At 39.3% G+C, this 26,946-nt stretch overlaps 2 protein-coding genes across 3 annotated transcripts; one reads left to right on the top strand and one right to left on the bottom strand.

The window, feature by feature from the left end:
• Positions 1 to 2,469: 2,469 nt before the first annotated feature.
• On the bottom strand, positions 2,470 to 4,086 carry fancf (FA complementation group F). Its single transcript, XM_074678363.1, has 2 exons — positions 4,008 to 4,086; positions 2,470 to 3,726 (listed from the first exon to the last, which is right to left on the bottom strand). Exon 2 carries the CDS (start codon positions 3,673 to 3,675, stop codon positions 2,644 to 2,646), a length of 1,032 nt encoding a protein of 343 aa, XP_074534464.1. The 5' UTR covers positions 3,676 to 3,726; positions 4,008 to 4,086; the 3' UTR covers positions 2,470 to 2,643.
• Positions 4,087 to 4,584: 498 nt separating this feature from the next.
• Positions 4,585 to 26,892, top strand: gas2a (growth arrest-specific 2a). 2 transcript variants are annotated; one of them, XM_074678365.1, is made up of 8 exons: positions 4,585 to 4,843; positions 10,396 to 10,557; positions 12,573 to 12,703; positions 16,880 to 17,021; positions 19,196 to 19,259; positions 19,347 to 19,551; positions 19,636 to 19,743; positions 25,578 to 26,892. In XM_074678365.1, exons 2-8 carry the CDS (start codon positions 10,413 to 10,415, stop codon positions 25,788 to 25,790), a joined length of 1,008 nt encoding a protein of 335 aa, XP_074534466.1. In that variant the 5' UTR covers positions 4,585 to 4,843; positions 10,396 to 10,412; the 3' UTR covers positions 25,791 to 26,892. The 2 variants fall into 2 exon arrangements, with proteins under 2 accessions (XP_074534466.1, XP_074534465.1); XM_074678364.1 differs by having other exon boundaries at positions 16,877 to 17,021.
• Positions 26,893 to 26,946: the final 54 nt, after the last annotated feature.

The following is a 26,946-nucleotide window of genomic DNA, read 5'->3' as shown; positions in this document are numbered from 1 at the left end:
AAAAAGGTAATAAAATTACAAAAAAACTCATCAAGAAAAATGAGAATATGAAAACAAAAACAGAAAAACATGACAAAAAAAAGCAACAAAAGAGAAAACACACAAAAAATAAAACACCAAAAAAGACTACACGACTACTAAAAAGACGAGACAACCAAAAAGAGAACTAAACAATGAAAAAAGGAAATGCAACAAGAACAAAACACAAAACAGAAGATACAATGCAACAAAAACAAGGAAAATGTACCTAGAAAAAAATAGAAGAAAACTGCAAAAGAGAACAAAACAAAAAAATCATACACACAAACAAAAATCTAACCTTGTTAAAAGGACAGACCCAATTAGTTGGGATGGGTACTGAATAAGGTACTTTTATAGGTACGGACCAAATTCTGTCAAAATTACCGACTCACGTAAAAACAAAATACCTAAATGCATCCGTGTGACTGTGACAGCAAAAATTGTATTTGCATTTTGCACTCCAGTGCCACCCAAGAAGCACACAGCACCTTCACACCTTCAACTGAACATATCACACTTAACCTGAGCTGGTTGTTGATAATGAGGTTTTTCAGCTCAACCCTGTAATTTTACCTCCCAGCTGAAGAGAAAGGTGTAATTTACCTTCATTATCCAATATAACTGGATGCTGAGGGCTGGACCAGATCCTGAATTTAAGATAACTGATTGTTTGGCATAAAAAGGGTCTTTCTTCTGGAGTATTCCCTGTCAGATTTGAGCAGATTTATTAAATACTAGATTAAAAAAAATGTTCATTTGCTACAGATAGATATCACCACAGAACCATACTGCAGTGTTGCTTTTCTTACATTCTTCTCATTCGGAGTCAGACGGTATGAATCATCACCATGGCTGCTTACACTCTCTGCCAGCAATGTGTAAGGCTGTGAAGGAGAGTGAGAAACACAAAATCTATAAATGAAAAAAAAAAAAAAAATCTGCCAGAGCTCAGTCCCAGAGGCTAAATGAAAACGTGCTGCTTGGTAACACGTAGTCGAGGATGAAAACCTTCATTATCTAGCTGAAGAAACTGAAGTAATGCCATCCTGAATCATTATTTTAGCTTCCTAATGTTGTCTTATAAACACAGCTGACTCAGGTGTGATGTATATTAACAGGGAGAAAACTGCAGAAAGTGACTCTGCATGTGTTTCTAGCACAGAACCCTTTAATCATTGCTGGTTTCCATCCAACCAGATGCATATGTTCCTCACTGGTGGAAATAAATTGGTTGTGTTCATGATGCCCTTTACTCACTGACCCGTGTCTGTCTCTATGTGGATTGCTTTCACGGCGTGTTAAACGAGCCGTGGTCATGTTGGTGTTTCCCCGCACACAGTGGACGGGTCTCTAATCCGCTGTCTGCCAGAGATGTGTCACACATACCAGCCATTGTGCAGCCTTTGATTGAAGACGCCTGATCTGACTAACCGATCCCTCGCCGCAGAGGTGCTCTGCTCTGACACATGGGCGAGTGCTGGGATGTGTGAATTGGCAGTTCGGTCACATGACTGGCACGGAGCCAATCAAAATGTCTGGACTCAGACCGAGCGCAGCTTTCTAGTGAAAAGGCAACACTGACAGATGGTGTGTGAGAAATAATTTTAGGTGTGAGGTGTTAGAAAATTAGATCAGACAATGCTTTAGTTTCCTTTGTGTAACGTGCTTTCTGCACAGCTGCTTCACAAAAAAATACTACATTTTCAAATCCAGAATGATTTTTGAATTATGAAAAAGCTAAATCATGATTTAAAACTGCAGATCTCTTATCATTTAGCAGTAAAATTAATTTATGAAGACCAAAATCCCCAGAGACCAATCTATAACATGTACACTCTTCAATGCTGAACAATTACTTCCCCTTTAATTCAGTCAAGTCATGTGCTGCTTCTCATTACAAGGCAGCATGTGATGCTACCATCTGTCCAAACCCAGTGAATTATACCAAATTACACAAATTCATCTCTCTTCCCTTCATAACAAGATGATCAGATTAAACATAAATGTTTCTACTGAGAAAAACATTTTTTTAAGTAGGGACGTCATCAGTTACTAATTTTAAAGATACTTTACATCCTGTTCGTTCATGTCATTTATTTTCTTATTCTCTGTTTGTGCAAAATTGTATTTCACGAGCAGAAATAAAAAAAAAGCATAAAGCATAAACAATTTCGATGACAGAGCAATTTACAATGAAGGACTGAACTACATTCAAGAGTTTAAGCTGAACCTAAGGTCATGTTTTATTAAAAACAAGTGTTTCTTGTTGAATGCTTGTTTGTATTTCTGACAAAAACTTAACTTTTGGTTTATCCAAGGACACCACAGTTATTTTACAAATATCTTTTTATTGCTTTTATATCTCCACTTACAATACTTGACCTTTTCCAAATGAAGAAAATAAAACTGGCAAAATGAAGATTGAAACTGTCAGAGGAAGTAAAGAATGATGTCTGAGAAAGCACTTGCTACCAAAATATAGTTTATTTGGCATTGTGCAAATATTAAATATTAAGTAGACATGTCAAAATATTCAAAACACTCACACTCAGATCTCAACAAACACTGCATCCAGACATAAATATGTAACCAATTCAGCTATAAAAATAAACAGTCTGACAGTCAGCTGTTAAATGTTAACAGAAGGTCTCCCCAAACACTGAGGCCTCTGACATCAAAGTCTCCATCAGACATTTTTAAAGCATTTAGTTCTTTTTCCACAACCTCCTTCAAGGGGGGACAGGCTGTGAACAAAGCCAAAAAATGCTCTGTCAGTTTTTGGAAGGAAACAGATGGAGTTGTGCTGTTTTGAACCCATTTGCCGTCATTTATGCTGTACTCCATATCAGAGGCCCACTTCTTCAGCACTTTACAGTATGAGTCTTTAAATGTCAGGTGTTCTTTAGCCAGGTCAGTAAGAAGTTTGGAAGGCAGGGAGGAACACAGGTGCTGCAGCAGTCTGTGTTTTTTCTGCAGCCAGTCCAAGAGAAAATCCTGTGCAGCAGCTTGTGTCGCAGAGTTTTTTGTGGTCAGCAAAGCTGCAGCGATGACCAGACAGAAGTGTTCAGCTTCTCCTTCACGTCCTTGGAGGACAGAGTCTAAAAAGCACTCTGCCCTGCATGCATCACTTCCTTGGCTCAGAAGAGCACCCAGCCTCTCCATCAGCATCACCCCCTGCACTTCAGCATCAGCACCCACAGCTGACAGGTCTGTGAAAGGACTCAGGACTTTGCAGGCTGATTTGTATTGAATGATTTGGTTGCAGACACCGGTAACATCAGGATACTCACTCTGATTGGTTTCTATATAACTCTCAGTGTCAAAGAGTATCTTGATGATGGAGACTGGCAGATCAGGGTTGCTCAACAGCCCAATAAGCAACAGGTGCTGACACTGGGAGAGATCCGAGAAGGAGATTTCTGTGTATACGGGGAAAGTTGCTCCCAAACTTTGACTTGTGAGCTGCAACTGCTTTTCCATAATCCTCCTGATCGCAGAGTTATTGTGAAACCTGGAAAAGAGGTTTTCACAGTAGCGTGCCCAGTGGAAAGCTCGGGTCAGAGTTTGTTTGTCCCACTGCTCCACCACACAGCTGTGAGCAGCTACAGCTAGCAGCTCCACCGTGCTCGCTAAGTTTTTCAGCACCGCCTCCATGTGGCGCTCTCTGCGTTCATAGTCCAGCCCCAGAGAGCCGCTGGTGACTCACTGCGGAGGGAAGACTCAAGTATTACCCGAATGGTCCTCCACTGGTCATCGCTTGAACGTATGATAACTAGCGACTAGTTAGCGGGTTAGCAAGAAGCTAAATTGCAAACAGCGCCTGATAAACAAACTGTAAAACGTGACTTCCGGTGGCACATTTCAGAAGAAAATCACAAGTATTGTTTCAAAAACACGTAGCGTCACGAATTACGTGTAAAAGTGGGCGCGACACCTTTTAAACGTCTGTAAGGAATAAATATATGCATCTTAGCCTCCGTACTCACTTGTCAACCCCATTCTTTGGTCAGACTGCTTGGCGGTTCCGCTTTCTCCCAGGCGCATGCGCCAATGATTGCGAGCTTTCTCTGCGCTCAACAACTTTTTTTTGTCCTTCAAAATAAAAGCCAATGAGGGATTTGTTGACAAAATTTACAGAAAGGAGACAAAACTTGACAAACTATCACAGCACTCCAGCATTTTTACCCACAAAACTTTAAATGTAAATTCTCTACAAAATATGATTGAAACTATTGTAGACATAAAGCCCTGCCCAAGCACGTTTTTAGAAAAATCTATGCATTTCTGACAACATATCTTTTCATCATATCTTTTCATTGAAGTTCCTATCATGTGGCTACAACTTAAAAAGTTCTCATTTAATTTTAACCTTGGATTTTACCCTTGGAAAAAATTGTAATAGATTTGACACAGTCTGGGATTAGCACACACGCACAAAAATGTTTAAGAGAAAAGAAGAAAAAAAGTCAATTGTGTGTCGATGGATTGAATTTCTCAGGTTGACCTTCTTAATTAAGTCCAGAAATGTCATCATGGACCCGCACAAAGCAGGGAGAGAAGGGAGGCAGTGCCAGCGGGATCAAACTTCCCTCCCATCAGCAACAGCAGCAGCGTGCTGTGTGAACATACATATGTGTGTGTGCGCGGTTAGATCGTTGTGCAAACGCGCAGTCAGAAAGACCTCCCCAGCCCGAACCAGCTCAGTGTTTTGGAGCCTAACCTGTGGGTCGGTGCACAGCTCTGTAAAGCATGAAAACTGGGATCCAGCAGCTCACAGGACGAGAGAGAGGAAGGTGCACAACCAGCGAGCTGAACCCTCAGGGTGAGCACAAACAAGGAGCCTTATTTTGGTCTCATGCTAGATTTTTTTCTGCCGAATTACTGCCAGTTTTTAATGTCTCTCTGTTTACTCTGTTCTTGGGTGTACTTTAAACTCCCAAGATAGCCTTTGAGTTTTGATATTACAGTTTGTAGCTTATTTGGAAGTTGTCTCATTTTTGTTTTCACTCAGAAAAGCTGTTAGTTTGCCTTTTCATATCTCTCAGGTGTATTTCAGGGCATCTTGTATCATAATTCTGACAGATCCTCATTTTAGTCTTTGCATTGGTTTTAATTAGTGACTGCTCTGCTGGATTTCAGTCAGGCGTCCTCCCCTGATCCTATTTCCAGAGTTGTCTGTTGTGGTTGTTTTTATTTGTGAAAGTTGCAGAGGAGGAGACTGCCTTAAAATCTTATTACGCCAGTAAAACAAATATGCTGCTGAGTGGTTTAAAAGACTAATACTGCACTGTCTTAAACTAATTTATAACATTCTTCACTTGGAATCTGACTCTTTAGGTTTTCCTGACATGTTGTTTGTCTAAAAGTTTGCTTTTCATGTGATTTTAATGGTAATTTGATGAGTAAATCAAAAGTAAATCAGTGCAGGATCACAGCTGAGGATTTATGACACTCAATGAGGTATACTAACTGACACAGGAGCAGGTTTGTTGTAATGTGTAACATGATATTTTGAATATAGAAACACACTGTACTGCAGGGTGATTGTACACCTTCCATTGTTAAATATGAGATCGTGCAGAGCAATAATGTCCTTAAATCATCCTCCTGGAAACTCCACAGACCACACAGCCGACACAATGTGATACCTGTATGCTACACTCCCTCACAGCACATTTCGCAGTGAAAACATGTTGACTTCCTTCAATTGACTGCACAAGCCTGCTCCTAGATAAGTTTGCTATCATAAATGAGAAAAGCATGAAGGGGCTGTGAGGGTTTGGAGGACAGAGCTGCTCTTGTATTTTGCTAATTGATGTGATTCAGCAAGACAAGTTCCCATCCATATGCCCTTTTTCCTGGAGCTACTGCAGCTAACCGTGGCAGGTTATGACAGCTTCCCTGAAGTCACATGGCTTTTTGTGCGTGAGGATATATATATATATATTTGCATATTGCTCTATGTTTGAATATCTTGGGGAAAACATAGTTATCGTTTCCTGCTTCCATAAGAGGCTGCATTCAGATTCTGGAAATGACAGTCTATAATGATGAGCAGACAGCTGCTGCTGGCTGTGTTTTTGTCTGTGCAGTTCAAAGGTCAGGCTACAGTTTGGTGAGAGGATCCAAGTATGTTTAACAATAACTGGTTGTTTATCTGTGATTTTTTTTTTCCAGGGAAAAAGATGAAAAGCTCTAACAAGTCTTTACTATTGGAAATGCGTTGTTTCATTTTTGGCACATGTCAACCCAAAATTCGGGAGAAAACAAAGGTTAATTTTTGGCTACTTAAGAGTTAAAAGATTTGATGTTTCATGTCAAAGTGAATACATTAGGATTTCCAAATGGCTTTTTTTTCCTTTAACTTCAGCACCAAACCAGTGAATGTTCGTGTATGAATGAGTCTCGTCTCGTCTTGTTAGACATCTGAAGTTGTCCCAGTGCCCTTGTTCTGTCCGTCAACCTTCACCACAGTGGATGTGGGAATGTAGCACCTGTGTGTGAGTGCTGAGCTCTACAGTTTAGTGTGGAGCTCAGCCAGGAGCTCTTGTCTTCTGGGAGATAAGATGGCCTTGGTTGGACATCAAGGTCCTGATGTCCAGTGTTGCACCTCAGTGAGATATGGTTACAGCCGACTCCACAGGGACCTCGAAATGTTCCTCAGCTTTAAAGGTCAGATTCCTCACATTGTGATACACTCACTCAGTATTCAGAGGAAATTTTTCAGCACTCTCAGACTATGAAACAATTGTTTCCCCACAGCTCCGCTTCCTTGTTTGAATAAATCCTTCGTTTGATTTGCATCAAATATCCTGATGCTTTTTCCTCCTGTTGGGAAGGTGGAGGTTTCAGCTTTGAAGAGCTAGAGGCAAAACTTTTTATGACAGTTATAATACAGTAAAATGAAGGCAATCTTTTTGGATGAATCTAAAACCTCCGTCTTGTGAGTCATGGAGACATCTGTAACAATAAAAAATAAAGATGTCAGGAGCTTTGTGGTTGACTTTAAAAAGAACTTAAAGCAAAGTACTTTGAAAACCTGCTCTGCTCATTCAGTCAGGGCAACTTTCACAGAAATGACTAATTTTTCACATGAAATAAGTTATGTTTTCAAGCTGGGACGATATGCTATTCTAGCGATTCGATTCCATTACGATTTTTGGGGTGCTGAACCAATTCGGTTGAAGTTGTGATTCTTCGAAATATATGATTTTTGCTATTTTCAGTTTGTATTTTTTAGCAACAGAACATGGGAAAAAGTTAAATGATGATGATAATGTCTACAGACATAATATGCACATCACGTGAATCAGAGAGAAACATTTCTCCCTCTGCTGGAGAAAAGAGGTAACTTTTTTTTCCAATACAGTTTATGAACAAAGACTGAAATAAAGAATTTGAATTCGAAAAAAACAATGTTTTTTGATTAAGAATCCAGATTTTGATATTGTCTAACAAAAAAATCCTGATATATCGATTTTTTAATTTTTTCTCCCAACCCCTCTCATACGCTAACATGAAAAGCCATGGCGGGGAGAGCAGCAGCAAAGACCCTGGGGTACAGATCATTGACGATACATACAGCACTGGTAAAATCAGACATAAAAGGAGGAGCTGGGTTGGAGCTGGGATGGAGCTGGGTTTCAAAGATGTTTGTTGGTGAAGCACCAAGAGTGAGCAGGCCAAATCAGTTTAAGCACAATCTCATTTAGTTATTTGCGAGTTGGATGTGTAGCTGTAATCAGCTGAGCTGTCAGCTGATAGGAGTTGATGGTAAAAGCAGCTGATGTTCTGTGGGACTTTGTTTAATGTGTTCACTCACAAGCAAGAATGTAGCATCAGTACGAAGGTAGAAACGTATGTTTTGAAGGCAGAAACCTCCGGTGTGACCAGACTTACTGGTGGACTGCCATCTGCCAAGGGACTCTGATACAATGACAGATAACGGTATTTATTTCAGCATCACACACATTTGTTTTCCCATGATGTCAGTGTGTATTGTGTAGTGTTATCACCACAGCTCCTCTTTTAAAGGCTGTGAATACTAACTGCTGTGTTGTCCGCTCATGCCTACATCTGGTGCCCAGTTGTTTTGTCATTACTCACTTGTCTTGGCAGCAAATCAACTAATACAGTGACACTGAATGTGAACACTCTAACAGTAAAGCTCACTGAGTGAACACTTGGCAAACATTAGCACAATACTGCTGTGAGAAATCAGCTCATAAGTAGCAGTTGAAAGTCTACTCCTGGTATTGATGTCACACAGATTCTCCATCAGGCAGAGGAATAAAAGCCGCTGCAGTGAGGACTGGACTGGATTGATTCAGGCTCAATGATGAACTGGATCACAGAGTGCAGGGTGATCTGAAGGAGCTCTTTGTTCCTGTCCGCTGTTTGCTGAATAGAAGTCCCACTGTATGAGTCAGGAGGGTGAAAAAGTGTCTCTTTTCTGGTGAATAGGTGGAGAGGAGCTGAGTGTCAGGGTCAGTGAGAGCATTGCACGTTATCTGGTAGGCTGTCCAGGATTACTGTTGAGAACAAAAGCACTCGGGTCTCTTTTTCTTTATTCTACTTTTTGGGGGGACATTTGGCCCAAAATTGTACATCTGTTTGTATGAATTGTTGTTACTGGTTTTATACTTTTATGCATAAACTTCCTTTAAAGGATTACTGCAGATTCATTTGTAAAAATTAGAAGGAATATTGTGAGTGTTTTAAAGCTACACCTAGTCAGATTAAAAATGTATATACAGGAGCTACTTGTTCATACTTTTGTGGGCTTTTTCTCTGTGAAGGGAGGTTTTCCTGTTTGTATAATGAGGCATAAACACCACAGACTTGAGTTTTTTGAATGAACTCAGCAGCTTCAAGCGATGTAAAGAGTGCAGCAGATGCTGTCTAAAGACAATGTGAGGGTTTTTCTGAGATAAAGACTCAGTTTCCCATGAGCACTAGTGCCCATTGTTGAATGGATGTGACTCTTGCAATGACATGCATTTGTTTTGAAGTAAATGAATGATAAGCAGATTTTCTTTTAACCACACTTTTCTTTGGTTAAGAAATTTTTTACAGGGTACAGAGCAATGAAATAATGTACAGTATTTGTTTGGAGATATGGAGCACATTGCTTTGTTTGAAACGTGACAACAGGCAAACTTTGTAAGCTCAGTACTTTGTACCATAGTTTAGTGTTCCAGACTTTCTGTTAAGTGTTACCATAGACTGTATATAGAGTGGACAGCGTGGCTCCACCATTTACCATTGTAGCCAAAATACCCCCATCACAGGCGCAGCCATTGGGAGCAGTTGTGCAGCCAGAGTCTGCGCAGTAAAGACTGCGAGGGATTCTGGGAGAATCTGAGTGGAGCCAGGTGACAAAAGTAATTATTATTGTTTTTCTTTCAGGAGTCTTATCTCTTCTTGGCTCTCCCTCCGGACATATTTTACAATCCCTGAAAAAAATACACAAGAACGGCAGCTGTCAACCATCGTTAAGTAACATAAAAAACCTTGTTTTAACCTCTTATAACTAATGAAAGCAAACTTTTCAGAAAAAAGAGGACTTCAATACAAGGCAGCAAAAAAATATCTTCAAATCACAATCAGACGTGAGAAACATTTCAACGAGGTGTATGAATTTTTTAAAGTTTGACCACAGCCCATCTGGAATGACTGGAGAGCCAGATTTTTTTTTACCTATACTTGAGCCAGGCACCCAGGGGGAGTGGTTTTTGTGGCGACCTCACTTAAAGCTGAACAAGATGACGTCCATTTTTTTTTTTTTTACAGTCTATGAGTTTTATCTACAGGCTGATGATCTAAGACGTGTCAGTGACATAAAATGGTAGTAAATCCTTGATATGTTCTTGGGAGCTGAGTGTTTTAGTCTGGGCTCTAATAATTTCCGGTTTTTCCTTCTTCTATCCTTTTTCTTTTCGCCAGTCCAGCTCCAGTTACTTCAAATAAATCCAAGAAATCATTTTTCTTCAGAAAAAAAGATAGGTCACTGTGGTGTTGTTATAGGGACTTTCAATCTACATGCTATACATTGGTTTGTGTTCCCCCAGAGAGTCCAGCCCAGATATAGATACTGAGATATTGAGAAATGTCTCAATATCTTGGAAGATATTGAAGATATCAACTATATATAAGTGAGACTATTTTAAGACCATTTCTAAAGTCCTCACAGGGTCTTTAAGGTTGAAAGTTGAAAATCTGATGTACTGCTTCACGCAGAAGCTACCGTATAATATCGGTTCCCAGGTTTCCAGACTTAGAGATGGCTAGAATTGATTTCTCAGGGTCTACACTGAGTCACTGTGCCTGTCAACTTCTTGTAACTTGCCCTCCTTCTCCTGGTCTCTTCTTCAGGCTGTCAGTAGGGAACCATGTGCAGCTCCCTGAGCCCCAAACAGCCTATTGGGCCTGGCCTCACCGACATGCAGCAGTACCATCAGTGGCTGGCCAGCAGACACGAAGCTAGCCTGCTGCCCATGAAGGAAGACCTTGCCCTGTGGCTCAACAATATTCTGGGTATGCAACGTGATTCATCCACGACTCCATGCTGGTGTCTCTGCCGCGCTTTATTTGCTTTTAATGAAAACTTCACACAATATGCTCTATTTACTGGGTCCAATTTGAATTTATGTTGATGCTTGTGTTATAATAGAGCCTTTCACTGCATCATTTTGTTATCAACTATGATTCACATTATTGCAGTAACGCACCTTTGCTTGGGGTCAATTATTCATTCTCATGAACATCATTAACTTTGCCCACAGATACAAGTCTCTGCTGCTGATTCATTCAAAACAAATTTGTTACAAACAGCTTCGCAAAAACGTCCCCGTCCTCCACATTAATCCAACAGGTATTGCTGATGTAAGCACCTGTGAAGGGAGCTGGAATCAATCTGAAGCTCATTACGGTGCATCTGAAAGTCCCCGGCGTTTGGGAACCAGATTCATTGGTCATGTATTGTGCTTTAGGTTCACCTTAAGTGAATAATGGGAGTCATTAGGAGTTCACAGATAATTCACAGGCAGGGTGAAAACCAGCAGAAGCTCTGTGTGAGGGTGTATATAGCATAACAAATAACTGACTCTGTCACAGAACAAATTTATGACGCATGAGTTTAAATCAAAGTCTTAATTTGGTGCAAATAATGAAAGAAAGCATCAAAAGTAGGTTTTATAACTCAAGCAGTTATTAATAGTAAATAAGTTTAAAGTTATACATGAGAAGGCTTCAAATCGGCTTAATTAGCTTTGGCACTAGTGGCAACACAATAATGTGTTTGTTAGCAAAACACAAATTCTTTAGATTCCTCCAGCAGATTAGGCTTTCTATCAATAATACAGTAATTGTTCACTGGATTACTAGAGGCAAAGTATTTGTTAACAAGTATTTTATCCTCATGTTTTTTTAAAGTCTTTATAAAGAGAGCAATCCACTTATGTTTTTTCTTTTTCTCTGTGTGTAACAGAGTTTTATACAATTAATATTGGTCATATTTACTTTACTGGACATGCTCCAGGTGGAAACCACTGAAACCGACTTCTCCTGCATCTGTTAGCAACTTCACTCTCCTCTTATCTCTGGAGGACTGTGCTTTTTTGTTTGCACTTCCCCCAGCTGATTTTTAAAACTTTGAACCCCCGTGCTTTGGGATGAAGGACAACAGGCTTTTGACACACGTGTTTCAGAAGCATCCATGTGTTTCCAGTAAATAAACAGTGTCAGGACAGTTTGCTGGAAGTGGGCACTGACATTCTTACACACTCAAGTGGGGGGGCCAGTGCGGTATATTGATGATCCAGTGGGAGGCAGATGAGTCATCCTGTTGTTGTGAGCAATTTATAGGAATGAGTATTAGAGTTTGGATGTTTCTCTGGGAGCCCTCGGGAAGTTTTGGTCTTCATGGAGTGAGGCAGAGTTTGAGCGCATAAGACGGGAGCTCACTTAGTATTTCTCAAGATTTCAATCTCTCTTTTCTGGGCTCAATCACAACATTTGGAACTCATTAAACGTCAAACCCCCAAGACCCCTCCTCCTATAAGAGGCAGAGAAGGGATTTAAAAAAATCTCCCCTGGTTCTTTCCACAGACACCCCCCTGCCACCACCTCCTATTTCATGATGATCTAACTGAGAAGGAATGGTCGTCTGGAAGTCAGTCAACTGGACACCACATGTTGATCACTAATCTATTTCTGCAACCGTGCAGGATAATGAGCCTTTGCTGCGCACAGTCTGACGCCCACTTTTCATGTGACCCTGTCTTTGCCACCCCATGCAACACAGGCAAAAAATCCCCTAAGATCCCCTCAAGTCATGCAGTAATATTTGCACATTTGGATTCTGCAGCGCTGCTAAAACCCAGCTGCTCAGGCCAAGCTCAATCAGCCAAGCAGTCTCTGAGAGTCAATAACATCGGGTCTGGAAATTATATTTTGTGTCCTTATACAGTACATATAGATTCTAAAATGAGTGTTTTTATGTTGGATTTATTGCTGGACTCTCTGCTTACTTTATGTGTCCCCCCGGTTAGGTCTGGAAATCACTGCAGAGAGCTTCATGGATCGCTTGGACAACGGCTTCCTGTTGTGCCAGCTGGCTGAGACACTGCAGGAGAAGTTCAGGCAGAGTAATGGAGGCCTGGCTGCTCATGGAAACAGCAAGGTACAGAAAACCTGGGGATTGATGTAATCTGATACAGAGAAAATAATAATAGGGAAGTCATATCTTGGCTTAAAATGCACCTAGATCAACTTTTGGTTTGCTTTGTTCAGTAAATCATTGACAGTGTGACAAGATTCAACAAAAGGCAAGAAATAGAGCATTTTGACTGACATCCATCTGATCGAAAACAACTCAGATATCCCCATCAAATAATGCTAAAAAATCCCACATATAAAAGCATTTGAAATTATTAAAATGTTTATCTATAGAAACTCTTGTGTTTTGAAATCTGGGCCCAGACTGTCAACCGTGCTGAAGCTATATTGACTCACACAGAGGCATGAAACAGCTATACCTGGATATTAAGTTTCCTTCAATAAGATCAATAAAGGATCTTCATTCTCAAAGGACTAGTGAAAGTATTAGTAGTATCAGATTCTTAACAGGGACTCAAGAAACTAAGCACTTAAGTAACTTTACTGGTAATGAATTATACTTCTCTGCACCCTGTTATAGATTTTCCTTCTTGGTTGCAACTCAGTAATGTCCATTAATCCAACTTTTCAGGGAGCTCCACAAATTCAGAAACCTATGCGTAATAGGTTTGACGGGGGATGGAGGATGGAGGATGGGGGATGGGGTATGGGAGCAGGCCAGAAAAAGGAAAAAAAAAAGATGTCTGAAAAAAAGAAAACATAAGGTTGGCTACAACACATTAGCTGATGGGGCCCCATGTCTGCAGTGAGAATTGGCAGGAATATGGTATAGTTCATTTCATATGAGCTTCGGGGGGAGGTTTAATCATTTTAAAAATATTAAAGGCTTGTTATCGGTAATTTAAACCAGCAGTAATGGGCTGCAGTGTGATTAACTGGGTCAGTTCTCAAAAAAACAAATGGATTAAGGCGCAAATCTTTGGATTGTATCAGCAGCAAAGCTCCCACTAAAAAAGTCTGATTTCTCCAGTGTGGTTCAAGACAAACCAAGACTGATTTGTTAATTTTTTCAACTTTTCAACAGTTCTATAGAGATACCCCCTTGAAATCAAACAAACTGCATTTATAAGGAATAAAATTTGATGAAATCACCTTACTTTCTGGTGCTGAATATCATAAAAGTATTGGCTTGCAAACATTTTGGCATATATTAAGTGCATACTTGTGTTCACATTGAACAGACATCTGGTGCTCAGTGGGATTACATGCTTCTGTCAGAGGGGATCACTGATCAGGGTGTGTTTCTGTCCAGAGGGAAGGAAGTTGGATTCTTTAGTTGGCTCAGTCTTCAGGACAAGTTTTTAAAGTTTGCACTGAGATACGCTGTGATGATGACGGTGGATCTCCTGATGTGAGGAAACACTTGAGGTCTGTGACCATGGGAGACTGAAATAGAGGAGCCTATTGATGGTGGAGAGCAGAGGAGCCAGACAGGAGCTCTAGAAAGAAAAGTCTAGTGGTTTTACCCTGAGCTACACGCTTTGAAATCAAACTTAGTTGCATTATGGTCTTTTAAAAAGCATGATTCATTGCGGTATAATAGCTACTTACATCTTACATTGAACGGGTGTAGTTTAATAAAGCATGAAAGATTAATCACCTTCATCATGCCCGATACTCTGAACCATGTCCTGTCATTAAAAGTTCATAATTTACGTCAAACAACTGTGGCTTGAAGGCTCTTTATGAGCTGTAGTTGTTTATTTTAAACCACTTTAAACAGAACCTATATCTACTTTGAAGTCCTATTAACGTCTGTTTGGCTCTTGAGGTTGACCTAAGTGATTCCAGAAGAGATAAATCCCTTTGTAGTTGCTGCCCATCTTCCCACGTGTTCAGCTCACTGAGCTACTCAGTACAACCTCATTAGCTTATCTTGTCATACCAGAGAAGAAGCATTGACTTACCTCTCCACGAAGTGTTTTACTACAGCTAGCTAGTACTGTTACCCTGGCATGAAACAGAAATGAATAAAATTAGCTTTGTCCAACAGTAAATATCTTCTTTGAGTGCCTGTAAAATAAGCTAATTAACATGTTGAATCCTGTGGTATCAAAGTTATGTGGCAAAAACTTGGTAGATGTCATATGACATCAGAAAGCTAGCTTAGCTAACCTTAGCTAAGTCCTAAATGCTGTTTGTTCTCTGAGGTACATTTTCTCATGGAACTCTATGTGATAGAGCAAGCATATTTGTGGGTGTAGAGCTAGGTTAAGCAAAGTAAATACATTTATTTCCAAAATGCGGCAGGTCTACTTGAATTACTGAAATTAGAAAGAAAAGTGTTTGATTTAGGTATTTGAAGAAGTTGTTGTGTTGAGGTGATAGTTTTCAACTGGTAACCTTTAAATTCCAACTGATTCAGTCCCTTAAAGGTAGGAGGTTTTTTTTGAAAACAGTCAAATTGAGCAGTAATATCTTGCTAAAATACACAGAAAATTACAGGGTCCACTGGTAGAATGTCATGTTGGTTTGGTGAGCGTGGCTAAAATTAGCAGAGCTAGTACCACCAGCCTTTGGTCCTTCTTGTAGGTTATCTTCCAAATTCCTGTGCTGTTTTGACATCACAGTGGTGGTGTTTCTGAGCCGATTTGACCTCAAAAAGTCTCTGTACAACTATATCTTTATTCTAAAGCTTAAAACTGCTGATACTGCATGAACACAGTCACAGACAGCCACTTGTTCCTAAAATGCTTTTTTAAAACCAATCAGCAACTGTTGCCTTAGTGAAAATCCTGGCTCAACCTTTTTTTAGAAAATCTAAAGAGGTGGAGTTGATTCGCCTTTGGCGTCACATCATACGTTAGCTAACACCAGTCAAATCACCCCAGTTGTGCAAAACTCATAGTCATGAGTAGAGACAGTGAGTATGGATAGAGAAATTTCCAGAGCCAGCCTCAGGTAGGGATGGGTACTGAATTAGGTGCTTTCACAGGAACCAAAATCTGTCAAAAGTACCAGGTATCGATTCACATAAAATCAAAGGTAGGTACCTAAATGCATCCCTGTGACTGTGGGGGAATGGAAGAGTAGGTGATTTTCCATGCTGGACATGAACACAGCATTACAAGGTTATATATTGAAGAATAACTGTGTTAAATTGAAAAAAATTACAATTTATTATTAATCAAATTTAAATTTTTTACCACATGAACACACAAAAGTACCAAAAATTGGTACCGTTGAGTACCGATACAGATTTCCAGGTACCGGGTATCAGTAATGTATCGTTTTAAATGTGAAAGGTACCCATCCCTCGCCTCAGGTGGACACTTGAGGAACTGCAGTTTTAAGCATTTCTACACTGGATTCATATTTTAAGACTGGAAACTCCTGCTTGATCTTAGCACTACTAAAGTGTTATGGCAGTAGACACTGACTGCTGCTATAGCGCCAGCTGGAGGAAGGAGCCTGCACTATAACTCAGACAACATTAACCAAGCTTTTCAGGCTTTCAATAATCAAAATCTTTATAATTTCTTCCTTATTAGTAGTTCCTAACTTTTAAGTACTAAACCTTCTGTGTATTTATGAGACATATGAAGCTGTAGATAAGACACAATAAGCTGCCACAGAAATAAAAATATGTCATCCTTGCTGTTAATTTAAATGACTGTGGTAACGTGGCTGTGATTATTTCTTAAAGAATGCAAAGTAAGTCAACAACAAAAGAGACTGAAGAAGAAAAAAAGTAAAAGTGAGAGGGCCTGGAAAGAAAAAATAATACTCACAAAAGCCTGCATACTTTTAGCATGAGCTCATTGCACCTTTCTCATAGCACAGACACACATATCCTGCATAAAACCACAGCAAGGCACATAAATCTCCCTGAAACAGACTGCGTGGGGGCTGAAACCCATAAGCATGTCATTTGATCCCCAATCATAAGGAGCCTGGTAAAGTAGCCTAACCCGCCATCTCCCATATTGATCTGTGAGGAGAAACTCCTTGATCCTGAGCTGAAACCAGAGACTCAGCAGATGGGGAAGAAATCAGTGTAGATCAGAAATGTGTGACTCTATGTTTTGATGGGAAATTCAGGGAGTTGGGGAGGATAAGTCACCGTGGTGGAGATTTGTTTTGTCTCTGCAAAGTGAAAGTTCATATTTCTGTGCGATTTTATTTTTGGGGTCACTTTGAAAGTCTGAGATTTCCTGGCTGCTTTTTCTGTCTCAAGCAGAGTATCCCTCATCGGAGGATACCGTGTCGGCAGAGCGCTCCCTCTGGCTCCTTTTTTGCACGGGACAACACAGCCAACTTCCTGTCCTGGTGTCGTAAGGTTGGAGTTGGAGAGACGTGTCTGTTTGAGTCAGAGGATTTAGGTGAGTGCACTCTTTCATGGCCAAAAGGCTACAAAACAAAGACAAACAAGGATGTCAGGAGCAAGCACAGCACAGTCAGACTTTAGCTTTAACTGGTCCTGCTGCAGCGTTGGATTCAGATTTCTGTCTCGTGTGAATTGCCTGATTATGCAGGTAGAGTGTCAGACAGGTTGGACTGCTTCTCCTTCTCCATGAGGCTCAATGGACTCACATCTCCAGGGTTTGGTCAACTTCTTTAACATTTGCTCAAACCTCAGAAGGGCAGATAAGAGCAACTCCACTTAACTTTTAAACATGAGCAAACATAATGTTGCCCACATGCACAGAAAATCTGAAGTAAAACAAAGAAGCGTGTCAGAGAGAAAAGTAGGCCAACACTATGCAAATGTTTTCCTCTGCCCAGAGAAGGGATACTTTTCCTTCTTCCTCATCAGAACATGCAGTTTATTATCTCTCTCATCTAATAAAAGACTTTTTGTTTGTTGTGTCAATGAAATATTTCACAATTATGATATGCCTGAACTAAAAACATGATCCTGGCAGTCAGATGAACACTATGTGACCCTGCCTGTGGCAGAAATACATTCCTGCAATATGTTACAGATGCCTGGATGGCCGTCAGCAAGCAATTTTGACTATGCAAATCATTTCTCAAGGCCAAGTTTCACGCTGACACTGACTTACATGTAGAGATTTTGTGGTGCTAAATGTTGCAGAAATACTTGAAAAACCTGAACTCACATTTTCTCTCTTCTTTATACTCTCTTGGTGGATTTACAGTTCAGCTGTAGATGAAAGAACTCCAGGTTTGCTATCATGCATGGCGTGCTGTGTCACCCCCTCTCACTGCCTCGTCATATATTTGTTTAGAGTCAACACCTCAAACCTACATTCATGTATCTATGCCAAGTGTGAGATGTGCATACATTTTGGATTCACTGTAAACCCCAAAGTTCAAATTACTCAACTAGATTAGGCTATAAAAACTTAAAATTTGTTAGTAAGTTCAATTCACTCAAATGTCTGAGTTTTCAGTGTTGAAACTGATTGTTTCTGAGCAGATTTAACTTTTGTTACTGTTTTCGTGAGCACGACTTAAAATCATTAGTTTCTTCGACTGCCTTTTGTAACCGTGAGTGAGGAGGGTAAGCAGTGGATATGAGACCCTGCCATATTTCTAGACGTGCAGCAGTGGCACAGGTTGTCTGTGCTCCACATGACACGGACTGTTTGTCTGTGCGTCACAGCATGGACCAGCTGTTTGGGCTCTACGTGGTGTGGACTGGCTTTTGCGTCAAAAATAAGTAAACAATATCTTTTGTATTTTCAAAATTGGCCTAAATAGCATGATAGTCCAGTCAAAAAATTTATTTATAAATTGATTAACCATCAGGCACACTGCAAAAGTCAATAGGTACAAGACCCTGTGCCATGGAGCACAGACCACCAGTCAGTGCTGTGGGGCTCAAACAACCGGTGTCCCCTGAAAAACAATATTTCATTGTACAGCAGGGTCTCATATCTACTGCCTTCCCTCCTCACTCACAGTTTCTAAAGTTATGAAATTAGAGCTAATTTTTGTTGTGGGTATTTTTAACCATGAGTGAGGAGGGAACGCTGTGGATATGAGACCCAGCTGTACTTTAAAATGTTACTTATTTTAGTTTTTCAGAAAAGCTTCAATTTTTCATTATTACATTTACTTAATTCACAAGGCAAATTTATTGATATTACATATTTCAGTTTTGAGTAAGGTAAACTTATGTTTTACAGTGAGACGCAACATTTTTTTAACATTTCTTAATATATTGATTTGTAACAAGCAAGCATCAGGTTCATTTGATTGAAGAGATTTAGTCGAATGATTTTCCATTATAATCATAACAACTTAAGATGTTGAGTTACAGTAACTTAAGTTTCATATTTCATCACTTAGTTGTTTTTTTTTTTTTAAGGTAACCGGTTTACAAGCATTTTTCAAGTAAACTCAACTTATCCAGGTTTACAGTGTTTGGAATGGTGTGAATGTAGCAGCGGTCATTTCAATGCATGAAGAGTGTGAGCTCATCGTAATGTGCCCCTTTCTATCACGCAGCCACTCATCCTCACTCATTGCAGATAAATGTAATGTGTTGATGTAAACACCAAATGCTAACACTCATCTCCCCCTGTAGTTCTTCATAAGCAGCCTCGAGAAGTGTGTCTCTGTCTTTTGGAGTTGGGACGGATAGCATCGAGGTACGACCTAACTTTTTTTTACATCAGGTTTACGTCTTTGTGTTGTCTTTACACAGTTCTCAGTAACAATTTTTGTCTCTGCTTCAGATACAATGTGGAGCCTCCTGGCCTCATAAAACTAGAGAAAGAGATCGAACAAGAGGAGGAAGCTCCTCCACCTCCTCCATCACCTGTATCCCCAGCACAGCCTCTCTCTCCTTCCCCCTCTTCATCTCCTTCCCCGTCCCCAACTCCTACCACAACCAAACCCAGCTCCAGCAAGAAGAGCACAGGGAAGCTTCTGGACGATGCTGTAAGTTAAAACATTTAATCTCTGTTTCTCATTTTGATTTCAGAGTCTTAAGTATTATTATATTTATTGCCTTGTACGTCACAGGTGAGACACATCGCTGATGATCCACCCTGCAGATGTCTGAATAAATTCTGTGTGGAGAGACACTCGCAGGGGCGATACCGTGTGGGAGAGAAGATGCTTTTTATTCGGGTGAGTTTACAACAAGAAGGTTTAGATTTATGCAGCATCTGGTGCAAGTTAGAGGCTTTTATTTCTGAACAATGGTGAAAAGAATTCACATCTTTTCCTTAATAAAACCACAACAGAGATTTGTTCCCTTCAAAATAAAGTTGTGGTTTCTTTGAGTGTCAGATAATAAAATAAGATAATAGAAGTTTACGGTTAGCGAAGAGTGACTTATAACTATAAATAAATAAACTGCACTGAAGGAAACTTCTGAGATAGTTCATTTAATACTACTTATACTTAATTTTATTCCAGAGACTAATGTTGTACTTTTTTTTCCTCTTTACCAGTTTGACAGGAAATTCACTTAAGTACACTTTTATCCATTACCAGCAAACATTCCAATGAATATCTTAAGCTAATTCCTGAGTTATTTTTTATTATCATTATTATTATTTTTTTTTTATTTTGCTTTATTGTTTTATAATGATCATATTGATATGTCACCAGTAGAGGCCTGGTGAATAAATTCCCCAATACTGAATAGTAAGTTTATTTTTCAAATAATGTGAAAAACACATTATCTAATGAGGTGTAGTAACAGGTTGGTACCAACACATTGTTAAACATGGTAAACAAGTGCAATATAAAGCTCCTGTCTGGCACTTTCTGCTTGTATTGATTTTAGCGCCCCCTGTGGATGAAATTATACATTTTATCCCTCTGCTGATTGTGTACTGAACATTCAGGTGCGTCTCAGGAATTTTCATATGACATCAAGTTTTTGATTTTGTCATAAAAGGATTAAAAAGAGTAAACCTTAAAAGATTGTGTTTCTATTGTGTGCTAAATTAAATGTTTCAAGCATCTTTTTGGTTTCAATTTTAGTGGTTTTTGCTGAAAATGAGAAATCCAGCATCTCAAATTATGACAATGTTTCCTTAAATTCATCCAAAAAATCATTTGGATACAGAAATGTCAAACTTCTTTTCAAGGTTAGCAAAGTCAGTCCATTCAGTGGGAGTTTTAGTGTAGCAGGCAGATTTTGAGTTCTGCAAGAAGAGTATCATCACACAGCTTGAAATTAGTACTTCAAACTGGACTTTAAACAAGTAGGGTACACATTGTGTGTGAGCTGTGTTTTCACATAAAAATCTCATCTTTCCTTTAGCACATGGGGTCAGAAAAAAACACTTCTTAGTAGCACTTGCTTTCGTAAAAAGTAAGAAAAGGATAGTTCTTCAGTATACCTTTAATTGTCTCATCACTCTAATCCCCCTATCTTGTTTCTGATGGTTTGTTTGTTTTTGGTCAAAAAAGGCAGAACTATTGTATTGTGTTTTTTAAGATTGAAATAAATTAATCTTTTTTTGCTTTGCTTTCATAATGACATGACAAATCTCAGAAAACTGATACAGTTTTATTGTTTTTCTGAGCTTATTTACATATGTTCTTTTAATTTATTAATCAGTCCGTATTGAAAACAATATGGTCTCACATTGCACTAAAAACTCGCTCTCCTCTCTGTCAGCATATGGTGGTGTTTTGATACTTGGCTTTGGCTTTGGGATGAAAGTAACTCATTGTATCCGGAGTGCCCGCCTTTGCTGTGAGCTCTCATTTACTGCTGCTGCTATTCTGACAATGTCGCTCTCCAGCCAAACATGATGTGGCTCATGAGCTATAAAATGAAATCACTCCCACACATTTCCATATGGTCTGATCATCCAGTTATTACAAGGAAAGTATTTCACTGTATCAGCCAGCACTGCCCTGCGGTTGAATCTGCAGCAGGAAACGTGGACTCTGTGTGAGCGGTGGGACAAAGAGTGTTGGAGAAATGGAGGCTAACGCAGATAAGAGGAGAAGCTTTGGTCCTCTTGGGATCCTGGTTTCTTGGCAACACACAACCAGGATTCACACCTCTAAGAATGTGATTCATGCTGACGGTATGCTCAGGATGTGAAGATGTTTGAAAAGAGTTCACTCTTGGATGTCCTCTGCTGTCGGCACCTTATATTACAACATCAGTTGTAAAATCAAATACCCATCATTTTAAGCTTTGGATGAACAAAGTTTTGTTTAAAATCATATTTAAAAAAATTCTAATTTCCTTTGTCAGGACACAGGAAACCTCTCAAACTTCAATATGTACAAAGAATTGATGGATTTTTTTGGAACAAATGCTTCAGTCTCAAGGTGTTGCTGAGCAACCAAGGACGAGTGGCTCACAGTGTTCTGATGCCGTCTGCTGTACAGACCATAAAATCCACACCGCCTCACGTTTCACTAAAGGGAATACTTATTTAATTTATATGATGAATAAATCACAAGGTGTCTTTCAAAGGCTTGAAAAAGATTAATATGGAAATGAAATGAAAAAATAAAAATCAGAAAAAACGAAGGAAAGCCAAGATGAAAGGAAAGACAAAAGAAAGACAAAAAAGTTGGGAGGGAAGCTAAGAGATGGAAAGAGAGAGAGAAACAGAGAAAGATGTGAAGGAAGAAAAAAATTGAAAGATGAAAAATGGTAGAAGAAAGAAAGAAAGAAAGAAAGAAAGAAAGAAAGAAAGAAAGAAAGAAAGAAAGAAAGAAAGAAAGAAAGAAAGAAAGAAGAGAGGACAAAGGTTGTCTTAAGGTTTCAAATGGTACAGCAGGAAGTTGATGATGTGAAAGCCACAAATGACTCAAATGAGAAGGGAATAAAAAAGATAACTGTTTAAAATAAAAGAAAATAAAAGAAAAAAATTTAAAAACAAATAATACATAAAAACATAAGAAAAGAAAGAAAGAAAGAAAAAAATGAAAATAAATGATACATAAAATAGATTAATAATAAGAAAAGAAAAAAGAAAGAAAGAAAAAGGAAAGAAAAAATAACGAAAATAAATTAATAAAAAAAATAAAGGAAAAGAAATAAAAATAAATAATAAAGAAAATAAATAAATGATAAAGAAAATAAAGGAAAAGAAAGGAAGAAAAAAGAAAGAAAAATGATAAAAAGACCGAAACCCACCCACCCACAGATTAAAGGAACTATGTCTGATGACTAACAACATCAAAACACATGAGGTTTTACAATCCTGCCTGTGAGAGAATTAAAAAATGAAAATAGAATTACTGAGTCACAGAAATATGTAAGAAACCTCACGTGAGCTACTAAAGAGAGGAGGGCAAACCAAATGATCAGTATCAAAACTGGACAGAAGTACCACCATGTGTGTTTTTGTGTGTATAAGTCACAGTTTAAGAATTTGAAAATTGAAATCTGAGCAGACTTTAATTGAGTAATAAACCTCTATTCTTCTGTCCCTGAGCCAGCACTCTTCACAGTCAAGATGCTTTAATTAAAATTCCTCGGATGTTTTTTCCCCCCAGCAGCTGCCACCACTGAAAAGCCTAAAAGCAGTGCGGCCTGTCTCTGTGTGCAGGACAACAGAGCCGTGCAGCAAGTCTGTGAGTCTAGTCCACAACAATTATCAGCCCAGCCTGAGAGACTGACCTCCTCAGCTCCTGCAGTAAATGAGGTGGTTGTAGCCTCACCAAGGGGGCAGAGGAACATGGCAGTGTTAGTGCAAAGGGTTCAGCCTCAGGGCCTCTGTTCTTCTCTGGGCTGCAGAGGGTGAGGAAGAGGAGGAGGAGTGGGTCTTGTCCCAAAACAGTGTGATTGAAACCCTTGTGCATCACACAGGTCCATTAAAGCTACAGTCACAAAGCCTGCAGGCCCTGAGCTGCTGATTGGGAGCTGTGGCCCTCCACTGCCCCCGTGATTGATTCTTGTAAGAGGCTTATAAATGTTGCATGTTTGACTGCTGGAGGGCAGGAAGCTTCATAACTGGCCAGGCTGAGGTGACAACATCATGAGGTAGTTCACCCTTTTTATCCAGCCATCTAGCTCTGAAACACTCTCCTACTGTTTCTGCTTTCGAAGAGAAAAGCATCCTTCACTTCCACTCTGAACTGACATGCGCTCTTTAATAATGCTTCTGATTAAGATGTTTCATTAACAGTTTGTTTAGTTGAGGTGTAATGGTGCGTTAATAAGGTTTAGGGTGATGAGGCTTATTGGTGAAGCAGACATGTTTTATGTGTGCACACTCCGGGGATTGTGAGTCGAAGCTCCTGATATACCACAGCCTTTTATTCCTCCATCCCTCTATTCTAATGGCCAACGTTGCCATGGTACCCAACCTTGGGAATGTGCCCTGATGCTGCAGGTGGCGTCCTTTAGTAGCAAATACAGCAGATTGAACAATGAATAAGCACTGTATGAAACACCTTGGGTAGGCAGAGTGTATATTGTGATTTTTAGTGATTGAGCAGTCGTTACATATGTTTGAGATGCTGGAAGCTCAGCTTCGGAAATGGAGCCTGTTGCTGTAACTACACCACAGTGTTCAACTCTTTGTCCAGAGTAAAATATATATATGTTTTTTTTTTTTGCCAACTTGTATTTTTTGGCTTTTTATGCCTTGATTAGGGAGCACAGAACAATGGATAGAGCAAGAAACAGAGAGGCAGAGGGGAGCCCCTGATGGCTAACCCTTCTTTAGGTCCTACAACCTAAACCACAAAGCCAGAGGCTCCCAAAGTTTTCACAGCTTGTACCCCTCAGACTTTTGACCTCCAGCTATGGACCCCTACTCTCATGCACTCACAGCAGCTGGGAAAAAAAATAAAAAGAAAGGCGTCTGTAAGCCTGCCACCACCCCAACCTCCCACAACTAGCATGTTTACTAGTAACTTCCCTTAGAGTGAATTATTTCTCACAAAATACATATATCTACTTGCATTTTCATCAAGGAACACCAATTAAAAAGATTTCTTTTTTTCTAGTGGTAGCAGTTGGTGTCTTTCTGGATGAGCAATTTGTCCATTTTAGCAATTTATCTGTTTTTGGTAGTTATCCAGGTGAGCTGCACAGACACACCCACAGGTGTCAATCAATCAGCAAGTCTAGCATGTATATTTATTTTGACAGTGCAATTCACTGAACACTAAAGGGTAGAGATGAGTATTAGCAAGAACTTAACAATACGATACCCATCACCACACTTGGATGACGATACAATAATATCACAATATTGTGATATATTGCTATATTCTACAAAGTTAACTATTTGATTGAAAACAACTTTTCTATTTTATTGTTTTTGAAATAATAAAAGTCAGATGCAGTGTTTCATACATACACTTAACTTGACAACATAAAGTGCATCAAGTTTGTCACTTAAACTACTTACATTAAACTAATGTTGCAAAAAAAAATTATATGGTGAAAGATGTGAGCAGTTGGTGAAACTGATAAATTTCACTTTGTGTTACCAATGTCACTCTTAAAAAATCTAATATTGTACAAAACAAATAGAGAGAAAACATTGATGTTTATGGCATCAAAACCCACATCATCAAGTTTGTGAGTAAAATATTTTAGATATACTCTGTTGTTGTTTTTTAACAAATATAGACATAAAGCTGTTTTGCGTTGTGATTGTGAGTATGCTGGCATGATTAAATCAGCATTTGCTCAAAGTGTTTGTCTGTTAAAGTATACACTGACAAAGTCACTCATGTAACTGGTGTTCAGTTTGTGATTCCAGAAATCAAACAGTGAAATGAATCAATCATTCAGAGCTTGCTCAACAAGACATTAAGCTAATTAGAGATGGAGCAAGCTCGCCTCCAGGGACATCACCCAGTCTATCAATCAATCTGAGCCGTGCTTAACTGTTCATTCAGCTTCTGCCTGAGTTGGACAGCTTCAGTCAGTGAAAGAAGAGGGGACAGAATTAACCATTAAGAGCTTTCCATTGGCACACAGACGTCAGGAGTAACACTCATCCTGTTCCTCTTTGCAGATGCTGCACAACAAGCACGTGATGGTGCGTGTGGGTGGAGGCTGGGAGACTTTTGAGAGCTACCTGCTGAAACACGACCCATGTCGCATGCTCCAAATCTCTCGGGTGGAGGGAAAGACTTCCCCTGTGGGTGGCAGCAAGTCTCCCAGTATCAAGGACCTCACACCTGACAGCTACCTGGTGGTGGCTGCCCACTACCGCAGCAAAAAGTGAAGACAAGAGACTGTCGAGTGCCATCTGTAAACACGCACAGAGGATGACCTCTTGTTCTTGTTTACTGTTAAGTGGATGTAGCTTCTGAAAAATCTTGTTGCTACATGTGATAACAACAGTCACATCCATAGACAACACATTTGTGTGCTATAAATGTGAGAGAAACTGAGACTGGAATCAGTCAAACATATCTGTTCGATTAAGTTGAACAGATCTGTAAACGACTTTGAAGTGTAAAAGTTTTACAGTACTCTCTGTACATTTCAAGAGTTGTTTTTACCATCAATAATTATATTTCCAGCAATATATCCCTTTAAGTAGAAATGATCTTTTACCCCTTTCATAATATCTATAAGGCCTGCTGTACCAGGCTGTGTTTGTGTGAGGATGAACTTTTTCTTGTTAACTTTTAAAAAGGGGAGGATTTGCAATTTTAAGGAGCCGGTATTCCTTGGCAAAAGTGTGTGATATTAAAAAGTGAGTAGTTTTTTTATTCAACCCAAGTTATGTCTTAGCCTTTTGTTTTCATTTTGCCTTTCTGTTTGTAATGTTTGCTTTATGTGGGCTTTCCTCTAAGGTTGTGAACTGTTTTCAAAGGAATTGGTGGAGATCTGAGCATCCAAAGAAATGTTAATGACCAAATCTTTGTGTAGTATTCTTGCATCACTGCCAGACAAAATAGACATTATTTTTTAGGGTTTTTTTGTTTCCACTTAAGATGCAAATGAAGCGTTATTTAGAATACTCATTCTGTGCAATTCATATTTTTACTTTTGTCATTTAATTAATTTGACAGCAAGGCTAGTGAAGCTGTTCATGATGCAGTATTTGAAGAAAGCTGTTCAGTTTTTATTGATATCACTACAGTACAATCAGTTTCAACATCCAGTATCTTTTTGACCTCCAATTACGTCAATGATGCTTCGTAAATTGAGTTTCTTACAATTTATAAAGTTTGTGTCATCATCTTCTATAACAATTTGTACTAAGTCTTCTTAAAATGTAAGGTTGATATGAGATCAGTGTCTATGCAAAGGAACCCAGAGGTTTCTATGTTTAATACTCGTGTGATTTCTGTTTCCAGAGGCAACTTTTCAATAAAACTGCCAAAACTTTAACCTCAGACGTTTATGATGTTATTTTTTAACAGAAAGTG

Source organism: Halichoeres trimaculatus, unplaced genomic scaffold (genome assembly GCF_033239565.1).
Source record: "Halichoeres trimaculatus isolate MK-OKI-2021-1 unplaced genomic scaffold, fHalTri1.1 fHalTri1_scaffold_10, whole genome shotgun sequence".
NCBI classification, from domain to species: domain Eukaryota; kingdom Metazoa; phylum Chordata; class Actinopteri; order Labriformes; family Labridae; genus Halichoeres; species Halichoeres trimaculatus.
The sequence above is the reverse complement of the archived record's forward strand: the minus strand, read 5'-3'. Positions and strand labels throughout refer to the sequence as shown.

Excerpts from the sequence above, each read along its gene's own strand:
- fancf (XM_074678363.1), bottom strand. The coding sequence starts at position 3,675 with ATGGAGGCGGTGCTGAAAAACTTAGCGAGCACGGTGGAGCTGCTAGCT.
- gas2a (XM_074678364.1), top strand. The coding sequence starts at position 10,413 with ATGTGCAGCTCCCTGAGCCCCAAACAGCCTATTGGGCCTGGCCTCACC. Across the intron at positions 10,558-12,572 it reads GTGGCTCAACAATATTCTGG|GTCTGGAAATCACTGCAGAG; the intron begins GTATGCAACGTG and ends CCCCCCGGTTAG. Across the intron at positions 19,744-25,577 it reads AGAAGATGCTTTTTATTCGG|ATGCTGCACAACAAGCACGT; the intron begins GTGAGTTTACAA and ends TCCTCTTTGCAG.